We start from the raw sequence: 20558 nt of genomic DNA, 5'->3' as shown, positions 1-20558 counted from the left end.
TCTGTCCAGCTTGGAGTCGAGGATTTCGGCAACGTTGTACTCCTCTTCACCATCAACTTCGACTGGAGGTGGAGGAGATTGAGTACGATTCGGGAACGGATTTGGCGTAACCGGCTCCAGCTGTGAGACGTGGAAAACCGGGTGAATGCGGCGAAGATAGTCTGGGAGTTTGAGCTCGTAAGACAGAGTACCAGGTCGACTGATGACCTTGAAAGGACCAAGATATTTTTCTGAGAATTTTTCAGTAGGGCGAGTAGAACGAATGTGCTTAGCAAGAACGAATACTTCGGAGCCGATCGGGAACTCCGGGTGCGAGATTCTTTTCCTGTCAGCTTGTTCCTTGTAACGAGACTGAGCTAAAAGGATTTCCTCTCGAAGGAAGACGTGGAGTTCATCGAGGTTGACGACGAAGTCTCTGGCTAGGTCAGACTTCATGTCGACCTCGGGCCGAACGGTGATATTTGGGTGGTATCCTTTGTTAGCGAAGAATGGAGTAATACCAGTGGAAGCATTGGGAGCGTTGTTATAGGCGAACTCGGCGATCGGAAGTAAAGGCGACCAGTCATCTTGTTGGTAGGAACAATAGATCCTGATGTACTGTTCGAGAGTCTGATTGACACGCTCAGTTTGCCCGTCGGCTTCCGGATGATATCCAGAGGTATAATGAAGTTCCATGGAGAGCGCTTTACCGAGAGCCCGGAAGAACGCCGAAACAAATTCGGAACCACGATCGGAAGTAACATGATTAGGAACACCATGCTTAGAGAAGACGTGAATAACAAAAAGCTCAGCTAGTTGTTCGGAAGTAATGGTGTCATGAGTTGGAATAAATATAGCTTGTTTGGAAGATCGATCCACGACGACGAGGATAGCTGTATAGCCATTCGACATTGGCAGTTGCTCAATGAAGTCCATGGAGATGGAATCCCATGGTCGAACCGGAACCGGCAGAGGTTTCAACAAGCCGTAAGGCCGATGACGGCAGGGCTTATTGCGACCACAGATAATGCAAGAGGTAACGTAGTCACGAACAAAGTCTCTGACCTTGGGCCAGGTGTATTGACGACGTACAGCTTCGAGAGTGCGGTTCTGGCCGAAATGGCCGGAAAGTGGATGATCATGGAAGTAACGGAGGACTTGAAGGCGAAGATTGCCGTGATTTGGAACATAAATACGGTCGTCAAGGCGTAGTAGCTTGTCACTACCTAAGCTCCAACGTTCATTGGAAGGATCTTTTGCAAGTTCCAAACCAACAACGGAGCTCGGGTCGGCGGGAAGGGCGAGGATGATGGCTTGGTGTAGGGCTTCGATATCCATGATAATCGAGGCTCGTAAAACCGGACCTTCCAAGAAGGTAGCTCGAAGAGACGCAGTGAGTTGTTCGTTAGTAAAGATAGGACGGAAGTTGTGAGGGTTCACTTGGGCGTAGCCGATATCCCCCTCTTTAGGGTAGACGTCCCAGCGTCTAGTTATCGAGTCGGGTTTCTCGCCGAGTTTCCCCGGTCGGAAGCGAATGACCATATTAAATTGATGTAAAAATTCTGACCATCGGACCTGTCGGCGTGTAAGAACCTTGGTAGTAGAGAAATACTCAAGATTCTTGTGATCGGTGACGACGTCCACCGGATCACCCGAGCCTTCCAGATAATGACGCCAAGCTTTAAAGGCCTTGAAGATGGCCAGTAGCTCTTTGTCGTGGGTATCGTAATTGAGTTCAGCCGCATGAAGCGTTCTGGAAAGGAAGGCTAGAGGATGAATTTCACCGTCAGCATATTGGATGGAAAGAATAGCCGCAATGGCATAATCGGAAGCGTCGGTTTCCACGATAAGTGGGCGATTCGGCTCCCAATGGGCCAGTATCGGCGCAGAAGTGAAAGCAGTCTTGAGATTTTCGAAGGCCTCTTGACAGCTGCTGTCCCAGATCCAGGAAGCGCCTTTTCGGGTAAGCCGAGTCATCGGCACAACGATATCGCTATAATTATAGATAAAACGACGATAGAAATTTGCAAAACCCAAGAAGGACTGAATGTCCTTAACCTTCCTCGGGACCGGCCACTCTAGCACTGTCTGTACTTTCTCCTTGGACATAGTCAATCCGTCGGGAGAAAGAATATAACCCAAATACTCAACAGTATCCATATTGAATTCGCACTTGTCGGGGTTGGCGTAAAGCCGATGTTTCCGTAACCGCCGAAGAACTTCCTTGACGTGTTCTCGGTGTTCTTCTGGCATATCAGAGTAGATCAGAATATCGTCAAGATAGACGATGACACAGACATCGAGCATGTCAGAGAAGATGTCATTAACAAACCGTTGGAAAGCCGCAGGGGCGTTCGTAAGGCCGAACGGCATGACCTTCCATTCGTAAGAGCCGTAGCGGGTCCGAAAGGTGGTTTTCCATTCATCGCCTTCAGCGATTCTGACTAGATGATAAGCGTGAGCGAGATCCAATTTGGTGTATATTTTAGCTCTTTTCGGAGCGTCGAGGAGATCTGATATGAGTGGAAGTGGGTAACGATCCTTTTTGGTGATACGATTGAGTCCACGGAAATCGACGCAAAGGCGAAGTTTGCCGTCTTTCTTCGGGACAAAAAGGACCGGAGCGCCGTGAGGAGAGGATGATGGGGTGATGGCACCAGTAGCCAGCTGTTTGTCAATAAAGTCTTTAAGGGCGACTAGCTCCTTTTCAGACAAAGGGTAAATACGGCCGAGAGGCGGCGAAGCGCCCTCTTCCAAGTCAATCTTCAAGTCGTAAGGTCTATGTTCAGGGAGTGAATCTGCAGCAATCTCGTCGAAGACATCTGCAAACTCTGCGTACTCTTCTGGGATAGAAGGATGGAGTGGAGGGACAGTAGGAGTGGTGGAAGAGCGATCGGCGGCGCGGGCCGCGACCTCTGAGTGGATAGCACGAAGTAGAATGGGTTCCATACCAGCGTCCTTGCAAGCCCTGTTAAAGACTGCAGCACTGACAAGTGCAATGTCGACCTCGGGAGTTTCCAGTTGAGCAGCGAATTGAGAGACCGTAGGATAAGAATAGATGGGTTCAAAGGGGAATTTGGATGAAAGGGGCTTGGCCCGTGGAGTCCGAGAGCGGGAGCGAGAGCGAGAGCGAAGTGAGTCCCCAGGAGGGGTCTCCAGAATTGTCGGTGAAACCGACGGCAAAGGTTCCGGTAGCGGAACAGCGACCTTTGCAACAACGGGGTTGATAGCAGAAGGTACAGACGTCTGTGGAGAATCAAGGTGTGAAGTGTTACGGAACGTAATGTTTCGAGATGCCCAGTCAATCAACGGATTGTAGCGGGATAAGAAACTGTAACCTAGTACTGCTTTACAAGATGAATCTAAATGTGTAACATAAAAGGGTAAGAGAAGCAGCTCGCCGGAAGGGAACCGAACGGCGATATTTGCCATATCGGTAATGGGTTTAGAAGATAATGAACCATCAAAGAGACGAAGATTAACAGGAGAGATTTTGGTCGTAGGAATAGAGTTCTGAGAAACATAACGAGTATCGATGAAAGAGTCAGTAGAACCAGAATCAACAAGAGTAGGAAATTTGAGAAGAGCAGAGATGGGCTCGGCCGGCGCGGCCGAATCGGATAACAAAAATTCAGTAGTCAAAGATATTACAAGAGATCGTTCAATAGAGGAAAGAGCGGACGCGTTGAGATATAACTCCCCAGGTGAGGTACGAACCTGATCAATGCAGCTCCCGTTTCGTACCGGGGAACAAGAGCTGCGGACTAGTTTTCCGATTCCTCTTCAACAACCTCAACGGTTGCTTCGGGGGTTTCTTCAACCTCGGCAGCACGGCCCTTCGATTCTCGGGCCTTTCGCTTATTGCAGTCAGCAATCTGATGCTTACCACCGCAGAAGAGACAAAGGTTGTTCTTCATCCTTCTTTCCTTCTCGGAGGGAAGGACTTTCCCATCTGCACCAAGATGGTTGAACGCGGGGCGCTGACCACCGGATTGGCCGGAATTCGAAGAATTCTGGGGCTTACCATTGTTGTTAGGCTTACCACCAGAGAAGGGTTTAGGCTTCGGCGTGAACGGCGCCGAAGAGCCAGAAGGCTGAGAATTGTTATGCTGGTTAGAAGAACCAGTCTTGAAGTCCGAGGAACCCTTCTTCGGGTTCCGAGCAACAAAAGGCTTACCAGCCTCACGCTTTCTAGTTTCCTCGCGTTTCCAATAACGATTGTCAATACGAAGAACTTCTTGACGATAATCGGTGAGCGTCGCCGGCTCGGGCAAACGCGCCATTTCGTCCTTGATGCGTTCAGCTAGGCCTCGTCCATAAGCCCATTTCAGGGCAGCAGAATCCCAGTTGGTACTAGCAGCCAGGGTGTTGAACCGGATATTGTATTTCCGGATGTTCTCGGTTTCCTTCATCTTCAGATTACCGAGAGAATCTTCGGCCTCGCCTTGGGCGTCGTAAACGCCGAAATTATCCTGAAGCTCCTTTACAAGGGCTTTGAAGGAGGATGTCCAGGCCGGCAGCGAGTCGAGATCCGGGTCGAGAATATCAGGGACAAACCATTCTTTGGCTGACCCACTGAGATAGGAAAGGGTATAGTTCACCTTCCGTTGGTCGGTGAAGTACTTTGGACGGTCATTGAAGACCAGGGCGAGATTGACAAAGAACGTCTTGAGTTTTCGGGGATCCGAACCGTCGAATACCTCTGGCTCCTTGACCTTGCTCTTGGATTCAGAGCTGTCAGAGGGGCGGCCGAGAGCGGCGAGGACGGTACCAAGGGTCTCAATGGAGCCCTTGAACCCCGAGAGGAGTTCCAACATAGCACGTTGCTCGTTGGGGATGTCAGGAGATATGGGAGTACGAGGTCCACCAGGTCCACCAGGACCGCCGGGACCGCCGGGACCACCAGAACCACCAGGTCCACTGGGGTCACCAGGTTCACCACGCGGTAAACCGCCGGAGTCGTCATCCAGATCGTCATGATTGTTGTCGGCGCCCGGATCGTCGGGGTCGACAGGAGGGTCTTGATCATCGTGATCACCGGTGTCCAAATCGAAGTGAGGAGGTGGGTCACAAGGAGATTCAGAAGTAGCACGACGTTGGGGTTGTTTCCCCGTACGGCGGGCGATGGCTTGGAGAATTGGAGAATCAATTCGAGTAGTAGACCGGCCCCGAGCCGGAGCGACCACGGGGGGTTGTCCACGGCGAGGGGTCAGGACTTGAACAGGTTGTCCGTCACCAGTGTACAAGGTGCTGTACTCAAATTGTTGTTCCTCTTCCATGGCTTCAGGAAGAGTCGACGTAGTAGGAACTGTGGCTGGACCGAAACCGCGATTACGGCGACGTGGTTGACCGATGGCAGAGATAGAGTCGGAGAATGGGGCAAATGATTGAGCTGTAGTGAAGAAAGTGTTTTCTTCGGAGTTAGCTCTAGATTGAGCTCGAGTTTTCGGAGGCATAAAAAATGATATGTCAGTACGACGTTAACGGATTGAGTTTAATTATACTGTTAAGATCATGTACACCGTATAACCGTGCCAAAGTCACAAGGTGTCTAAGTGCGGAAGACGAGTGGGACAGTAGTGAAGTTATTAACAACACCGCCGTTACGCCGTTAGTCCCCGGAGAGCGAGAGTAGAGAGAGAGGAGCTAAGTAGCAGCCAGGTCGGAGCGGCGGTATCGCCGATGACGAGGAGTGAACCAGAGGACGCCTAATTCCTAAGGTTATAATAGGGAGTACTCCAAGGCGTTGAGCCTGAAGACTTAGAGAAGAGTTAAGTTGAGAAGGGAGATCTAAGTTGATCTAAGTTGATAATTAAACTGAGGAACTACAGTAGCGTACAGGCAGTATTTATATCTACGGAACGGCGCAGCGGTGCGGAGCGCCAGACTAACTACTAGGAGCTATACGAGTAGTACCTGCAGGGTAAAGTAAAAGACAATAAGAAGGGACTAGAACGAAAGGGTATGTGTAGCGAGAAAGAACAATAAGAGTGAGATTACAATAAGGAGCAGATCTTCGGAGTACCGAGCGGCGGAATGGAGGCCCGCGGCATGGACTTGACAGAGGGCCACTGCACAGCTGTGCATAGCATTCACTTGGCCAGTGGAACCAATGCATTGAAGTATTTGGATTAATCATAAGTCAAAGATTTAGGGCGCGCAGTCAGCACCCATGCACAACCTCCTCAATACTCCATACATAGCATATGGTGAGAAAATAAAATGAAAATGGACTTAAATGCTGCTAAACCAGCGGTAATATTTCGGGAGTAGTCACTAAATAATCACATCATGTCATGTGCATGTCACAATTAACTGAAAGGTTTCAAGACTCTGTGACTCCATACCATATATAGGCAAAAAAGGTGGTCTAAAAAGGAAGTACAGTGCTTAAATCGCGAATTGAACGACGTACATAAGGACGAGTCTTCATATATTCAGCCTCGTAACTGTACATGTCTTCCTGATGCCTTCTTCATATACACTCAATCTGATTTCATCTCCGGGCAAATTTGTCATGTTACAGTTTACTCAGGGGTCAAAGGGTCAAAGATCCTCAAAAAAGGCCTTAGGCTCTGCTATTGGCAACTTCTTTTGGTTAGAAGATTCAGGAAATGCGGAGAACATTGTTGAGAGCTGAGGTTTCGCGGAGATGTCAAGACTCAAAAGATACAGTATGTAATTGTCTAATTTCTACAATGACTGGGTGCATGAACAAAACTCGCTTGCCAATTACACAGTCAGACCTTCATATAACCCATGTTCAAATGTTTGAGTATGAACAAGGTACGAAATACTCATTTGAACTGAGTTTCAAATATTGATGCCATGGCTCAATGCCCGAAAATAAGCAACGGCGCATTCTTGAGGCCATCTCTTGCTTCAATTTCTGTCTGTTCATCCCTAGTCTATAATTCTAGTCATGTGAGAATACGAAATGGGGATTTTTTTGCTCATGTGATCTTTGTAAAATTTTCGTCGTCGTCTCTTTCTCTCGCACCACCACCTCCAATGCTCTTATGAACTTGCATTCTCTGCAGAGAAAGATTCACCCATCATCCAAAATTGGCCACCTCAAGGTTGAATATACCACTATTATATGCAACTTCACGCTCAACATCTTGTCAAATACAACAACTCCAAACACAAGAAATATAGGACATTTGCGTGCACTTCAAAACCATCTTTCAATATCTCATGTGTAGAAGATGACTTCTCTCATGAAGGAGGCACTTTACTCCAACCTCAATGCTCAATTACTCAATGTTCAGATTTTCGATAGCAATGAGCTGCAAGAATTTCAAGCTTCAAGCGACAAGACCTGGTCATCAAGACCCAAATTCAAGTTCTCAAAGTCATTTGGGATTGATTATGTAATCCAATTACAGGTACGTTTACCATGACTTGTTCTTGCATACTGGTAGCGTATTAGTTGTTTGTTATGTTTGTTATGTTCATGTATGTACATAGTCAATATGGATATGCCTTCTCTCATTTTATGTCTTGGGGAGGAACAGAAAGAAAAGGCCCGTTGGATTTGATCGGAACGCGCGGTGCGGCGTTGAAGCCCCGCTTCGAGTTTTTGGGCCTACGGCTCATTTGAGCTCTGGGCTATGTTACGGATTATGCGTTACGTGCCAAAAATTTTACCCGCAGCATCAATTGCCTATGGTTAAACACTGTTTCATCGAACTGTATGCCTGTGTATTCATGTTATTGTCACTAATCCTGGTGTAATTGAAGTAATTTCATTCCTTCCCTTCCCATCAAATGGGTACGATTCCCGATCTTTAGGGGGTAAACTTGGATACCCTGAGATTCCAGATCGAATGTGCCCCGGATTCTGGCGGCCTTCGACGCGATTCTGTGGTTTGTAGTTCTTGTTCGAGAAATCCTCTTTTGTCATTCACGAATACCGTGACCAGAGTCGAGCAGACGCGATTTCGACTCCTGTCAGGAACCAGATCATTCGCTATGTTCGACAACTGGATACGATAGGATAGGATGCATGCGTACTACAGGATATCAGGGATGTTTAATAAGGGTTTTAAGCTTTTTTACTACTCATCTTTGCCGATGTACGACTCTTGTTGAATCTGGGCGGTAGATTTTCCGGTTGGAAGGACCTTTATAAAACAAACTACCTGCGGTCTTCATATCGTTGAACTGAGCGTGAAGAGCTCATGATTCACAGAAACCCGAGATGAACCTGCGCTACATCCGCGGACTCCCATGCCAGCTCTTCCGCCTCCTCCGGTTGCGATCGTTCGTAAAGCTAAAGATGCGCGTATCTATTTGCCTTGTTACCTGATCTAATGCAGGCGCTACTAGGCACTGTTATGTTCGGATTTTTACTTCGGTTAGTGCTCCCGCCGTACGATCTCGGGTTCTAACAACACCGCTATTGTGAGCGATATGCTGCGATATGTCTCGTTTTTTCTTGTTGTTCTCGACCTAATTGGTTTCTGCTTATAAGAATTCAAGGGCAAAATGCTCGAAGTCCTTGTATTGCCCTGTAAATTCGACTTGCGCAGCATCGATGGGCTTTATTCTTGTGGGACTCGCAGCTCTCACTCTCTTAGTCCTGCAACTGGTGCTCTCCCGGAATCGAAAACACCTTCCACCTGGCCCTCGAGGGTTGCCCATTCTAGGGAACGTTCTTGAACTAGCTACAGCGTCGCAGATATGGCTTATCTTCGATAAATGGAAATACCAGTACGGTAAGTTGCCGTCCGTATGATATTCCATCCGTAGGATATTCTTCATACATGCACAGGTCCCATCATGTATTTGAATATGGCAGGAAAAAATATCGTCGTTCTAAACACCCAAGCTGCAGCGACAGAACTTTTGGAGCGACGATCTGCAAATTATTCAGATAGGCCCAAGAATGTAGTCGCGGAGTACCTTGGGAGTCAATTATCGATGCCGTTCGCACGATATGGCAAACCGTATGTGTTACGTCGCGCATGAGCCTCATTTTATCGATACTGTATGCAATCCTGATCTCCATTCTCTTCTCTAGATGGCAAAGTATGCGTCGTGCAGGTCATGCAGTCCTAAATGCTCGAGTTAGCACACAGTATCAGCCTGTTCAGATCGAGGAAGCAATCATCCTCGCTCACGATTTGTTATGTGATACTTCTTCACCTTTGCTCACAAAAATAAACCGGTATGGCTTGTGCCTTTTGCTGTTGATTCCATATTGAATGTGCTTATCATAGGTCAGCTTCGACCATAATCTCGGTCATATATGGCAAACAATCTCTTTCTCTGGACTCCCAAGTCCGATTGCCGTTCAAGTTAACGGACACATCTGACGAGCTTCGCCTTACACCGGACCCACTCGAAACCCTCGGCAACATCGCTCATCGCTTCACTAATGCTCTATATCCCGGCGCTTATCTGGTCGACGTTCTACCTGTATTAGATTATCTGCCTGCCACAATAGCGCAGTGGAAGAAGAATGCCCAAAAAGACTTTTCGCGGATTTCAGCCATCTTCGAGACGTATTTTGATGATGCAGTGAGTACAGTCAAGTTCTATCTAAGTTCAAGTGTATCTTTATTTCCTGATTGTATCATGTGTATGGAGTAGATGCGGAACGACCAACACCGATCAAGTCTTTGCGTCAGCTTAGCAGAAGACCAGGTTGCGGAAGGTTTGAGTGATGTTGAGAAGGCTTGGGTTGCCGGCTCTCTCTCGTACGCATTCACAATGTTCTATGATATATCAAGCTGATTGTTTTTTTTTTCAAGTGTTGCTGCTCTCGAAACTGTACGTTTCACCCCTTGCAGTATCCCCGATTTTTTTTCAATCAATAATAACAGACTAGCACGACCTTGATGCTCTTCCTCTATGCTATGGTTTTACATCCGAACGTTCAACAGCATGCTCAACGCGAACTAGACCGTGTGGTAGGAAGATCACGAAATCCAACTTTCGCAGACATGCCAGAACTTCCATACCTGAGGGCAATCGTCAAAGAGGTTCATCTATCCTTTCCACTTCTCATTCCTCTGTTGATATCACCGCCAACTACGCCAGGTTTTGAGATGGCAACCCGCCATACCCTTGGCTGTCCCGCACACTGCAATAGAGGTCCGTTCCATGTATTTTCCTCCCCGGCATGGGATCCACTCACTGTGCTTTAATTTAGGATGATTGGTACGAAGGATATTTTATTCCAAAGGGAACGGCATGTATTCCAAATGTGTGGTAAGCTTCTCATGTTTTCTTCGAAGAAGCGTATTGACGCCGACTCTACTCAATCTAGGTCCATGAATCGTGACAGAGATATTTATGGTCCTGATGCCGACCAATTCCGGCCGGAGCGATTCCTTCAACAGTCCGAAAAGGGAGCTGCATTTGTGCTTCGACAGGAATACGAGGTTGATGACGGACATTGTGCTTATGGTTTTGGGAGAAGGTGAGCTCCTGCTGTCATTGCTTTTCTCTCCTCATTCGAAGTTCGTACGATAGGATTTGCTTAGGACGGCATGTCGCTGACAACGCGCTTTTCATCGACATATGCATGATCCTTTGGGCCCTCTGTATCGAACCTGAGACCCCCACCGGCCCTCCAGCGAAGCAAAGACCTTCCAAGGATATCCTGATGTAAGAGTTCTTCTCGACTATCTTGTTTTAGAGCTCATGAAATCCCAAGTTCGATACCAGACTTTCAGTGCCGCTTCCTGCCCCGATTCCCAGAAGCAGAAGGGATTATACAGAATTTACGAGATGAGCTAGGAGGTAACACTGCGACATAATAGTGCTATGAACCATCGACAGTAATATGTATCTCCACGTAAAAACCCTCGGTACTCAGTTGCACGAGGTCAAAGCTTGATTTCTAATTATGGACGCCGCGGAAGTTATAGTCAAGTTGAAGTACCCAAGCAAACTTTTTTCCAGCAATCAGACGTCGAATGTGGAAGCTGGAGATGACGAAAAATTTTCTTTCTCAACGAAGACAGGCAAATGAGTATTGCCTTGTTCCTCCTGTACTCTATCAACCTTTTCACAAACCCTTGAAATTCTGGGAGCAATTACCAGTACACGGCATCATCCGTATATCAAACTCTGCTTGAATCTGTCTCCCTTATCTTGAAATCTTGTTTGAGAGCATAGAGGTTTGTCGTGACTCTTTTCAAGCACGCAGGGATCTAACATGCCAATGGGCTCGTGTCGTCTGCGCGCAAAGCCCGCACACACGGGATATGGTGTGCGGGGTCGTGCTCCTGCTTAGGCAGAAAAGGATTTCAAGTCGCAAAGATGTTATTCCTCTCACTCATCGTGACCCCTTCTGATTTATTTGGCTCTTTTGCCGTTGCCGTTCGAGCCAATCTAGTGGGAAGAGGCCTCGACCTAGTCCAAACCCCCGACTAGGACGACGTGAAAAAGGTTGGCTTCTGAATGGTCCGCGTGGGTCAGGACGTCCGAGAACAGCTAACTCGCAGGATGCGGTGGTACTATATCAGGGTATATCGTGAACTACAATACGGTACAATAGACACGCCGTGTCTCAAGCTGAGTCCAGAACGAATCTGGACTGGAGCGGTGGACGGTAAACCACTACTGCGTAACAGTAAACTTGTTCAAGCGACGACGAACGCCATGCTTTTTACCAGGAAGCTGGCGAATTATGACGCAAGGATTTCATTCAAACCTGTTAATTAAATAAAAAAAGTTCCAGCCATGGCCGAAGCCGAAGTCATTAGCAGATGACGCAAAGTCCCAACTCCCGACGTTCTGAGCTGTACCTGGTTTGCTGAAATTTTCTTTGGTGACCCCAAGTCGGCAAGGTAGCTATATGTTTGGTTTTTCCGTACATACAGTACTTGTAGAGTTTGACGTTCGAATGTTTTTAATGATGGGCCGAATTACAGAGGTTCAATTCTTGACCGATACGTGCTTTCCCTTCCCCGCGGTGAAGCATAAGGAGAAAGTTGAAATTATGCCGTGCCTAATAATTATACACTGTTTTACCTAAATGAAAAGTCCAAGAACGACATGAGACAACACGCGACATCGAAAAATGTGCTGTAGAAAATGAATAGGAAGTTGCTCGTGCAATTCACCGAATGAACAAACTGTGAAGAACAGCGAGACTACATACGCCGGCGCAAACAATAAATCCAAGAGGATATCCGTTCGGATTGCCTTCTACACTGACTGACCATAGCTAACAAAGATCCATCAGATAGTCAGATTCATGGTCAGAACACAAAACCGTACCCAGCCACCCATAACAGGGCCGACACACCGAGCCAAGCTCACAATGCTTTGTGCAATCCCATTAGCGAACCCGACAGCGTCAGGAGGCGTCACTAAATGAGATGACTAAGATGAAGTGCATTATATAAGAGGATTTTCTTACTGTAATTCAACAAAATCGAGATGGCCGTATATGCAAAGGTACCACCACAGAAACGCAATGCACTAGAGTTGAGGTCAACAATGAAGAGTTCCTTCGGCAGAACAGGATAGCTTACGTGCTAATAGTCAACGCTACGAAGAGTCATAGATATTAGAGAAAAAAACTTTGGACTTGGAGAACTCACCGGTCATGAGGGGCAGATTGCCATCTTCCTGTTCGCTGGCGAAAGGTACCCGATAGAGAATTACGGAAAGATATGACGGGATGAAGAATAATGAACCAAGCCGGAACATGGTTAGATGTGAGAAACGACCTCTTGGGGGCCTTAGAGGAGAAAGAGGTTAGTTCAAGACATTAGTGCTTGGCCAAAAATATTCACCCGAGATTTCTGAGCCAGGCGGGAAATGCTAATAGTCAAACGATATGACAAGGGATGAAACCAGAGACTAGGACATACGGATACAGATAGAACTGGTAAAAGATCTGAGCTAAACACATCAACGCAACTGTGATGAAGGCGTATAAGCACCCAAGATCTACACTCGATACGAAAACTCACTAAGTTGTGCAAAATGTCCTGCATTCAAGTTGAGACCTCCAGAGTCATAATCACTGGCGTACAAAAAGAATTAAGCACGATCTACTTCATGAAAGGCTGACATTACCCACGTCACAAGATAGGACATAAATATTTGATCATGTGTGGTACTGTGTAGTGCCAATAAACCGTACTGAATGATAACGAGAATTGGGATCTGGGACGATAGCGATGGCGGCTTCTCGTGCAGGACTTCATTTTCGTCAGGTACAATCGTTGATGCACGTCTAGATTCCAGGATAGGTTCCAAGTTTTCATTTTCATTTATATCGGCAGGTACTACCTCTTCGTCGCGGAGGAGAAGCTGCTGCGCATCTAAAACGGCAATTGGAGTTCTAACACCGGGATGAGAAAAGATACTGGGGACATTCGAGAATCTGCGAGATGTAGGCGTCCCATAATCAGACATGCTGCTGTAAGAGGATTGACGAATAGGTATTGCCCTAGATGGGACAGAAGGACGGCGAGGTGATCCGAAGGGTTGTTGGCGTGTAGACCCAATAGCCGGGCGAATAGATGACCCACTGACAGATGGTCGAGAGCTGCGACGTGGAAAATGTGTAGTAGGTGAGGCAGGAATGTCATTATCTGCAAAATCCTCAAGAGGGTCATCAAAATCAGAGTCTCCGTCTCCTTGATTTGAGTCTACGTCAGAATCGCTTTCAAAAGGATTCTCGTTGTCAACATTCAATGCAGCGGCAACCCAAAGATCAGCAATATTTGTAACCGCATTCTCATTCGCCATGAGCAGCCTTTGAGCAAAGTTCATATCGTTAACGAACGATTCGCGCAAGGGGAACCCATCTGCGGTATTACTACCACGTCTGCCATAGCTAACCGCACTACCTCGGCGGTTAGAGAGCCTTCGAGCCAAACTGGTGTTGCTGGCCAATCTATTTCGATGGCTGCCATAACCATATGCTGAACCATTAAATCGACTGGGCTTTGAATTAGATACTGTGCGGGTCCGCTCAAGTCTGGTTCCGATAGACATAGGAACGGCCTGTTGAGGCGGCGGGGATTCTAAACCAGGTAATGTATCGGGTGCGCGACTGCCAAGATATCCAGAAAGTCTTTTGCCGATTGATCTTCTGAGTGAACCTGTAAATGTATTCCGGGTGTCTTGATTTTCGAATACCGGACTGGGTGGCATGGACTCTTCGTCTTCCTCAGGAATTGTTGGATGGTCATAATTCTTTTCAGGGAGAAGTTGGATCGCCCCCCGGCGAGGACCACCGTCAGGCCCTAGAAAACAAGCCAAAATCGAGCCTGTGTGTTGTGTTTAAAACAAAAATTTTTAGATGAGCAGTATTTCTTACCGGAGAGAGTTACACTTGCAGCCATTACACAAGGGAGAAGATACGGGAATTCGACGAATATTGGAAATTCAGAAAAAACGCCAGGCCATTTGTCCGCCGGACGTTCGACTGACAGCCAGAGGTCAGTTTGAATTTGGCTTCAACTCACTCAGTGTCTCTTACAAGTTCCACCAATGATGGCACCAACGACACCACCTAATCCCCAGCAGAAACTGTGAACCTTATTGAACATGAGCATGTGGAGGGTAAATTTGTTTGACATACCCTAGGATAGCATAAGCTCTACCTTCATTGCTGGTATCTGTCACAAAAGCAACGGAGCCTCGAGCAACACCGACAGCACCTGCGAAAATTCCTTGTAAAAGACGTACACATATGGCTTGTTGAAGAGAAGTGGATGTCCCAAAAATTGCACAGGTCACAGCACTACCCAATAGGGAGACGATTAGAACGGATCTCCGGCCATGCTTTTCCGCGATAGTAGCCTAAGGGTCTTTCGTGACAGGAAATTCGGAAATATCATGCAGTAACGCACCCATAGCAAGGAAGTGAGGAATTGTGTGAGGAAGAAAGTGGCCACTTGATATTATTTTTATTTTAATTTGGGGATGATAAAATCAGTCGGATAGGGGACGCACCAAGAACTCCAGTCCAAAACGCAATTTCAGCTTCGTCCGTGATCTTTCCAAAACCTGACATTAACATTGCTGAGAAAATGTATTGAAAAGTGGGGTGGATAGGCTCGCCTTTGACCATGAACAACAAAAACGGCGTGGAAACGTTCGCAGACAGGAATTCGCCCAACAGAGTCTAGAACAAAAGCTGTGAATAGAGAGGAAGATAAAGAAGTGAGATGAAGACGTACAATAGACAGCACGATCATTGAAAGCACCGGCAAAGGTGTGGCGTACACTTCCGGAGCAGGCTGAGTAACAGAAGGAATGGGAGCCTTATCGGCAGTAAGCGACACAACAATGCCGTCTTCGTTATCGGAACTATTCTTGAAACTAAAACTCGGACGATGCAAACTCCCAAATGAAATGCGGGGTATAGCTCTTCGTAGAGCAGATCTGGTGGGTGTAGCATCAGTATCGTCCAATGCAGAATCATCTGCACCAAATGTTCGACGAGGAGTTGTTGAATGGCGATTCGACTTTGGCGTGTTCATTATGAGCTCAGCTGCGGACTTCAAGATTCAGCCAGCTAAAGTCTGGCAGGAATCAGTCAGTGAGTGAGCATAGAAGCAGGATAAACAACTCTATTCACAACGGCACGAATGCAGCGGCAGAAAAGGGTAGGTTATGACAACTCGAGAACAAAACGTCACCGACACTGCCAGTGACCAAAATAGAAACGTTCAGGATCATGTGACTCTTGTAGTAAGTACAGCTTTGACCATTAATTTCCTTGATTAGGACGCTAAAACGTTTCCTGAACACCGACATTGACGACTCAGCTATCGCGTAATGGCCAAAACCTGCTGCTACTCAAGGAACATAACTCGTTCACTGCTCGCTTCCATGCTCGAGCGGAGTCTTCATACGATTTTGTTAAAATGCCCGTGCTGGCATCACAACTTCAAGGGATACCCACTGTTATTTATGATATCGACGACTCATGGCATCATGAAGCTCGTATTAGCTCACCCTATATCTGTTCCCAGGGAGGAAAGTCATTCCACTGGTTGCTATTCATTTTCCATCAAATTCAACTCGCCTGTTAGTTTCTTCATTCAAGTTCCAATACTCGGTGGTATAATTCATAGCCTGTTCCGTATAAGTCCGTTCAAGTATTCCGAGCGGCACCGACAGTCACCTTGCTTTCCGTGGTTCTCTGTCCTCCGACGTGTGGTTTACCCCGATGCTATTGAACTTGTACTGTCGTGACTTGATGATACCCTCCGAGTCAATACCTTCCAATCATTAATATTTCTCAAACACTATCGTTGTATACGCCGACAGACACCGATTCGGTGTAAGATAGAAGCCGCCGCAAGAGAAAAGCTTTGAATTGAATCACATTGTGGATATCCCTGTTCTATCGGGGGGGACTTTCAAGTTTCTTGCACCAAGCTTTGCGGCTAAGCAATAACCGGATTATATGTGTGCTTGACCTTCAATCAAAGCTGAGCGCATGATCCGCACTCGAGGTGAGAGGCGCTGACTTTAATGTTCACCAGTATGGTATAGGCAATATACTTCTCCTACGCATACGCTCAACAACGTAGAGGAATCGGACTCAAAAGTCCGAAAGGATCGACTGACTTTGAGGCACTCGGAACCGGGTTCCGGTTCAGATTGTAGCTATTCACCGTGGCTCTTGACTCGCTCCAGGTTAAACGCACCTCAACCGTCGTCGGTATCTAGTAGATCAACCGTCGTCGATATCTAGTAGATCAACCGACCTTGGTATCGAGTAGATTTACAGTGAACTTACGGGGCAATGATAAGCTTGAAACATCCCCTGCGTGTCGCTCTTCAAGTTCACATATTTTAGGATTATCATGCAGGCCCCCCCGTTTAGTACTATTACTGTAAAGGATTACCTTGTTTAACGGGCATGTCGGCCATTTCAAGCTAACGATTTCTCTCGCTCCAAATCTTCACCGGATATGAGTTGTTTATTAAAACTGTGAAAAGAACCAGCGTACACTCCGACGATGTGACTGGTGCATTTCGATGATGATGACCCGCTCCGTGTAAGAATTTGACCAGATTTTTTTTTCGGAAATGGTTTAATTATGCTAATTTGAGGAAATTTTCGACCAGTCTTCGATTTGCACGCGAGTAGCATGTAGCATGTTTCAGAAGCTGAGTCTTGAAGAACCTCATAATGTATCGAGTAGATTGGAGCCAAGAGTATTACTCTCTTGAACCTCCGCATCTTCAAAATCTTCCGGCATAATATACGATTTTCGGAAAACAACTAAGCTGTAAAATCGCACGGAAAGGCCTGGATGATTATTGTGTGGTTCGAGCTAGTACGATGCTAGATCGACATGAACTTCTAGTACCGGCTTGAGATTGATTGTTGGCTCGAAGTTGAGATGATGAAACTAAGCTCAAATAGAGGAAGAAAAAGTAAATAAAATCTGACTGGTGAACTAAGAGAACTTATCCGACTCGTATACCACAAATAATAGCTCAAATGCCACCTACTATCGATGCTACACCTCCAGTATCACATGTAATCGATTGACTCTGCCGTCATTGGCTGTTGAAAAGGGGGCCTAGGCTCCAGTGGTAATTTTAAAGATCTGACCGACCTCGCTAGAATTGTAGCACGCTTTTGGGTGGAGCGCTGAAAATTTTCAGCTCGTTCAGCTTATCACTGTTGACCAACAATGAAAAGTAAGATTCTAGATCGTGCTAATATGCAAGCAGTATGTCGGTACTAGTATCACTTCATGTCTTGTCAAGTTGAGAGCACTGGTGGCGGGCATCGAGGGAACACTATACCATCCCCAGCTAGCCGCCATTCACAGATTTAGCGTTGGCATTATGTACTGGCGGCTGCAAAAGATCTTCATTAAAGCTACCGCATTGGGAGTTAAACTTATTCAGATTTCCAAGCATAGGAGGTTCCGAGAATACAGAGTTGGGCTTGAGTAGAGACACCAGATTTCGTAACGATATCGCGATAGATGGCAGATTACTTGGAAAAGAAGAGTCAGAAAGAACACAGGTGTAAAAAAATGTCATGGCCAGTGAGAGAAGCTCATGCTGGCGTGGATGTCCAGTAAGAACGAAAAAGGCGATTCGATTCGAAGAATTCTGAAGAGTTCCTTCGACATTCTACATCCCCGGTTGAGGTAATTGAACGCATGGTAAAGGCGGCTAGATTCCAAGGATTCGAAGACGTAGCGCCAACTATCAACACAGTTTTCAATCTAAGTCTTAGAATGTAGATTTTTGTTCGAGGCGAGATGGAGATGGGCGTGACGGCGCTTCAAGTTCAAGCGGCGGATTCCGGCGTGCACAGTGACACACTTTGAGTCATTTTTGTGACACGCCCGGATTCCAAATGACCTGTCCTCCGTTACGCCATCAACCATCCTGTTCTATTCGTTGACAATTCGACGGGTTTTACTCCCATCTTTCGCCCAAATTATCCATATATCATTCTCAGGTTGCCACTAATGCAGAGCTTTCCGTCCTCTCAAAATCAGTGCTGTGTTATTTGGACAAATATTTCATGATTCACAAGAACGAAGACGGGAATCCGGACATGTTTTGAACGGATTGTGGACAGCCAGCTCGGGAGTTCCTGGCTCCCTTCGATATCTTTCGCGGGACCCATTGAATCTTGGTAATCCCATTTATGCATTATGGGACATATACGTATTTGGACCGAAACGATCTATTCACGACGTTTTCGGACTAATACTCCTGTGCTGTGGTTTGGAATGGGCCTCGGAGTGAACGCTCATCATAGATTGCCGGATTTAGCTGTCCGATCGTGGTATGTCTGCGTATGCTTAAAAGCTGTTTGCCTCCGTCTCGTCTTACCTTACTTTCATTTCTCACTCTTCTAATCCACCTTCCCATTTTTAACCAACTCTCATTCGCATCGCTGTTATTGTTTAGCTTTCGCCTTTGCTAATCTTGCTAATCTCACTACTCGCTATGCCTTCATCTGCTCCTACAAAGTTTATTCTGCCAGATCTCGTATCTGACTGTCCCTTTCAACCACATGTTAGTCGTCACAGAAAACAGGTTACCACCGAAACGAAGAAGTGGCTTTTCCAAGGCGATAATCTAGTGGGCAAGATACGCGATAGATACCACGGGCTGAATTGTGGCTTGCTAGCCGGTATGTATTTCTGGGTCTATACATTACTTATACTCATATGATCATCAGCGATGGTCTATCCTACTGCAGCTTATCCTCAATTAAGAGTCTGCAATGACTTCCTCACCTATCTATTCCACTTGGACAACCTTTCTGACGATATGGATAATCACGGAACCATGACCACAGCAGATGTGGTGATGAATACCTTGTATCATCCTGAAAACCACCAGTCTCCTCGTATTGCCAAAATGACCAGAGAGTGAGTTACTTGTGGAATTTTTTACTGCTACTACGTCTACTCTTGCTAACCGTTCTGGGCAGTTATTGGAAGCGGCTCGTTAGCACTGCATCTCCCGGAGTCCAGCAACGCTTCATGGAGACGCTTGACTTCTTCTTCCAGAGCGTAACGGAACAAGCCAACGATCGGCAGGAGGGCGCAATACCTGATCTTGAATCATACATTGCCCTTCGCAGAGATACGTCAGGTACGTTCTATTCACCCACGTTGTATTCGTCAATTATTAATTTTCTTTCCGTGTTTTCTGACGTTAGGATGCAAGACGTCTTTCGTATTAATCGAATACTCTAATAACCTCGACATACCGGATGAAGTGATGGAACACCCACTCATTCGTAGCTTGGGCGAGGCTGCCAACGATTTGGTTACGTGGTCTAACGTATGTCATTTCATCCTCACTTTTTTTTTTTTCACGATATTAACCGAAACACCTTTTCCTCGTGCTTTACACGCTCATTACTCACCCCCGCACTCTGTATTTTTTAAACCCTGTACCCATCGTTGGTCCTTGGACGCATGAACAGGACATCTTTTCCTACAATGTTGAACAATCGAAAGGAGACACTCATAACATGATCCCCGTCATCATGAACCATCACTCCCTCGATCTACAGCCCGCAGTTGATCTGGTTGGTCAACTTTGCCAGCAGTCTATTGACCGCTTCATGAACGATCGAGCTCAGTTACCTTCTTGGGGTCCAGAGATAGATCGGCAGGTACAAATCTATGTCACTGGACTGGAGGATTGGATGGTCGGTTCACTGCATTGGTCTTTTGAGTCGGAAAGGTATTTTGGCAAAGGGGGGAGGGAAGTCAAGAAGTCGAGGGTGGTGAATTTGCTTCCAAAGCGCGCCTAAACAGGTCGGACACTCGCGCTCATAACATCTCCTTGCGCAGGCATTCCCATGGATTTTGCTTTGCTTCTTCTTTTTCGTTGATCTCAACAAGCTCAATCAAAGCCTCCGTTTTCAATTGCCCTCGCCATGGACAGAATTCAACACAACTGTATCACTCTAACACCACACTTTCGAATTATTCTGCCAGTGTATCATAGCTCACAACCCGCTTTCGCGTTGCTGTACTGTATGCTTCCCATCACGAATTCGGACACACATTCCTTTTTTCTATCTCTTATTTATATATTTTATGCCGTGTTACTCTATCGTTCGCCTACTATCATCACCCACACTC

The 20558-nt window shown here is 46.6% G+C and overlaps 3 protein-coding genes across 3 annotated transcripts; 2 read left to right on the top strand and 1 right to left on the bottom strand.

Moving 5' to 3' along the window:
* Positions 1-8302: 8302 nt before the first annotated feature.
* Positions 8303-11002, top strand: C8R40DRAFT_839272 (cytochrome P450). The gene is made up of 12 exons (XM_046236404.1): positions 8303-8699; positions 8756-8930; positions 9005-9151; positions 9204-9504; positions 9577-9683; positions 9738-9756; positions 9810-9968; positions 10027-10080; positions 10139-10197; positions 10256-10408; positions 10462-10596; positions 10646-11002. The coding sequence occupies exons 1-12, from the start codon at positions 8519-8521 to the stop codon at positions 10746-10748; spliced, it is 1593 nt and encodes a 530-aa protein (XP_046079571.1). The 5' UTR covers positions 8303-8518; the 3' UTR covers positions 10749-11002.
* An 800-nt stretch (positions 11003-11802) lies between these two features.
* On the bottom strand, positions 11803-15632 carry C8R40DRAFT_1134971 (major facilitator superfamily MFS-1). The gene is made up of 17 exons (XM_046229328.1): positions 15542-15632; positions 15141-15485; positions 15022-15085; positions 14914-14967; positions 14811-14854; positions 14540-14760; positions 14438-14487; positions 14276-14383; positions 13028-14225; positions 12918-12970; positions 12816-12864; positions 12738-12746; positions 12543-12682; positions 12474-12489; positions 12359-12420; positions 12217-12308; positions 11803-12163 (listed from the first exon to the last, which is right to left on the bottom strand). Exons 2-17 carry the CDS (start codon positions 15441-15443, stop codon positions 12056-12058), a joined length of 2571 nt encoding a protein of 856 aa, XP_046079570.1. The 5' UTR covers positions 15444-15485; positions 15542-15632; the 3' UTR covers positions 11803-12055.
* Positions 15633-18615: 2983 nt separating this feature from the next.
* Positions 18616-20369, top strand: C8R40DRAFT_839214 (isoprenoid synthase domain-containing protein). Its single transcript, XM_046236403.1, has 5 exons — positions 18616-19087; positions 19136-19328; positions 19391-19554; positions 19622-19746; positions 19892-20369. The coding sequence occupies exons 1-5, from the start codon at positions 18901-18903 to the stop codon at positions 20222-20224; spliced, it is 1002 nt and encodes a 333-aa protein (XP_046079569.1). The 5' UTR covers positions 18616-18900; the 3' UTR covers positions 20225-20369.
* The last annotated feature ends 189 nt before the right edge of the window (positions 20370-20558 follow it).

Source organism: Lentinula edodes (genome assembly GCF_021015755.1).
Source record: "Lentinula edodes strain Le(Bin) 0899 ss11 chromosome Unknown C8R40scaffold_70, whole genome shotgun sequence".
NCBI lineage: Eukaryota > Fungi > Basidiomycota > Agaricomycetes > Agaricales > Omphalotaceae > Lentinula > Lentinula edodes.
Note: the sequence above shows the minus strand (reverse complement) of the source record. Positions and strands in the feature narration are given on the sequence as shown.

Excerpts from the sequence above, each read along its gene's own strand:
- C8R40DRAFT_1134971 (XM_046229328.1), bottom strand. The coding sequence starts at position 15,443 with ATGAACACGCCAAAGTCGAATCGCCATTCAACAACTCCTCGTCGAACA. Across the intron at positions 12,865-12,917 it reads AGGACATTTTGCACAACTTA|TTGCGTTGATGTGTTTAGCT; the intron begins GTGAGTTTTCGT and ends CCTTCATCACAG. Across the intron at positions 12,164-12,216 it reads GCCCTGTTATGGGTGGCTGG|CTATGGTCAGTCAGTGTAGA; the intron begins GTACGGTTTTGT and ends GATCTTTGTTAG.
- C8R40DRAFT_839272 (XM_046236404.1), top strand. The coding sequence starts at position 8,519 with ATGGGCTTTATTCTTGTGGGACTCGCAGCTCTCACTCTCTTAGTCCTG. Across the intron at positions 9,152-9,203 it reads TTGCTCACAAAAATAAACCG|GTCAGCTTCGACCATAATCT; the intron begins GTATGGCTTGTG and ends TGCTTATCATAG. Across the intron at positions 9,969-10,026 it reads TGAGGGCAATCGTCAAAGAG|GTTTTGAGATGGCAACCCGC; the intron begins GTTCATCTATCC and ends CAACTACGCCAG.
- C8R40DRAFT_839214 (XM_046236403.1), top strand. The coding sequence starts at position 18,901 with ATGCCTTCATCTGCTCCTACAAAGTTTATTCTGCCAGATCTCGTATCT. Across the intron at positions 19,555-19,621 it reads CCTTCGCAGAGATACGTCAG|GATGCAAGACGTCTTTCGTA; the intron begins GTACGTTCTATT and ends TTCTGACGTTAG. Across the intron at positions 19,747-19,891 it reads ATTTGGTTACGTGGTCTAAC|GACATCTTTTCCTACAATGT; the intron begins GTATGTCATTTC and ends ACGCATGAACAG.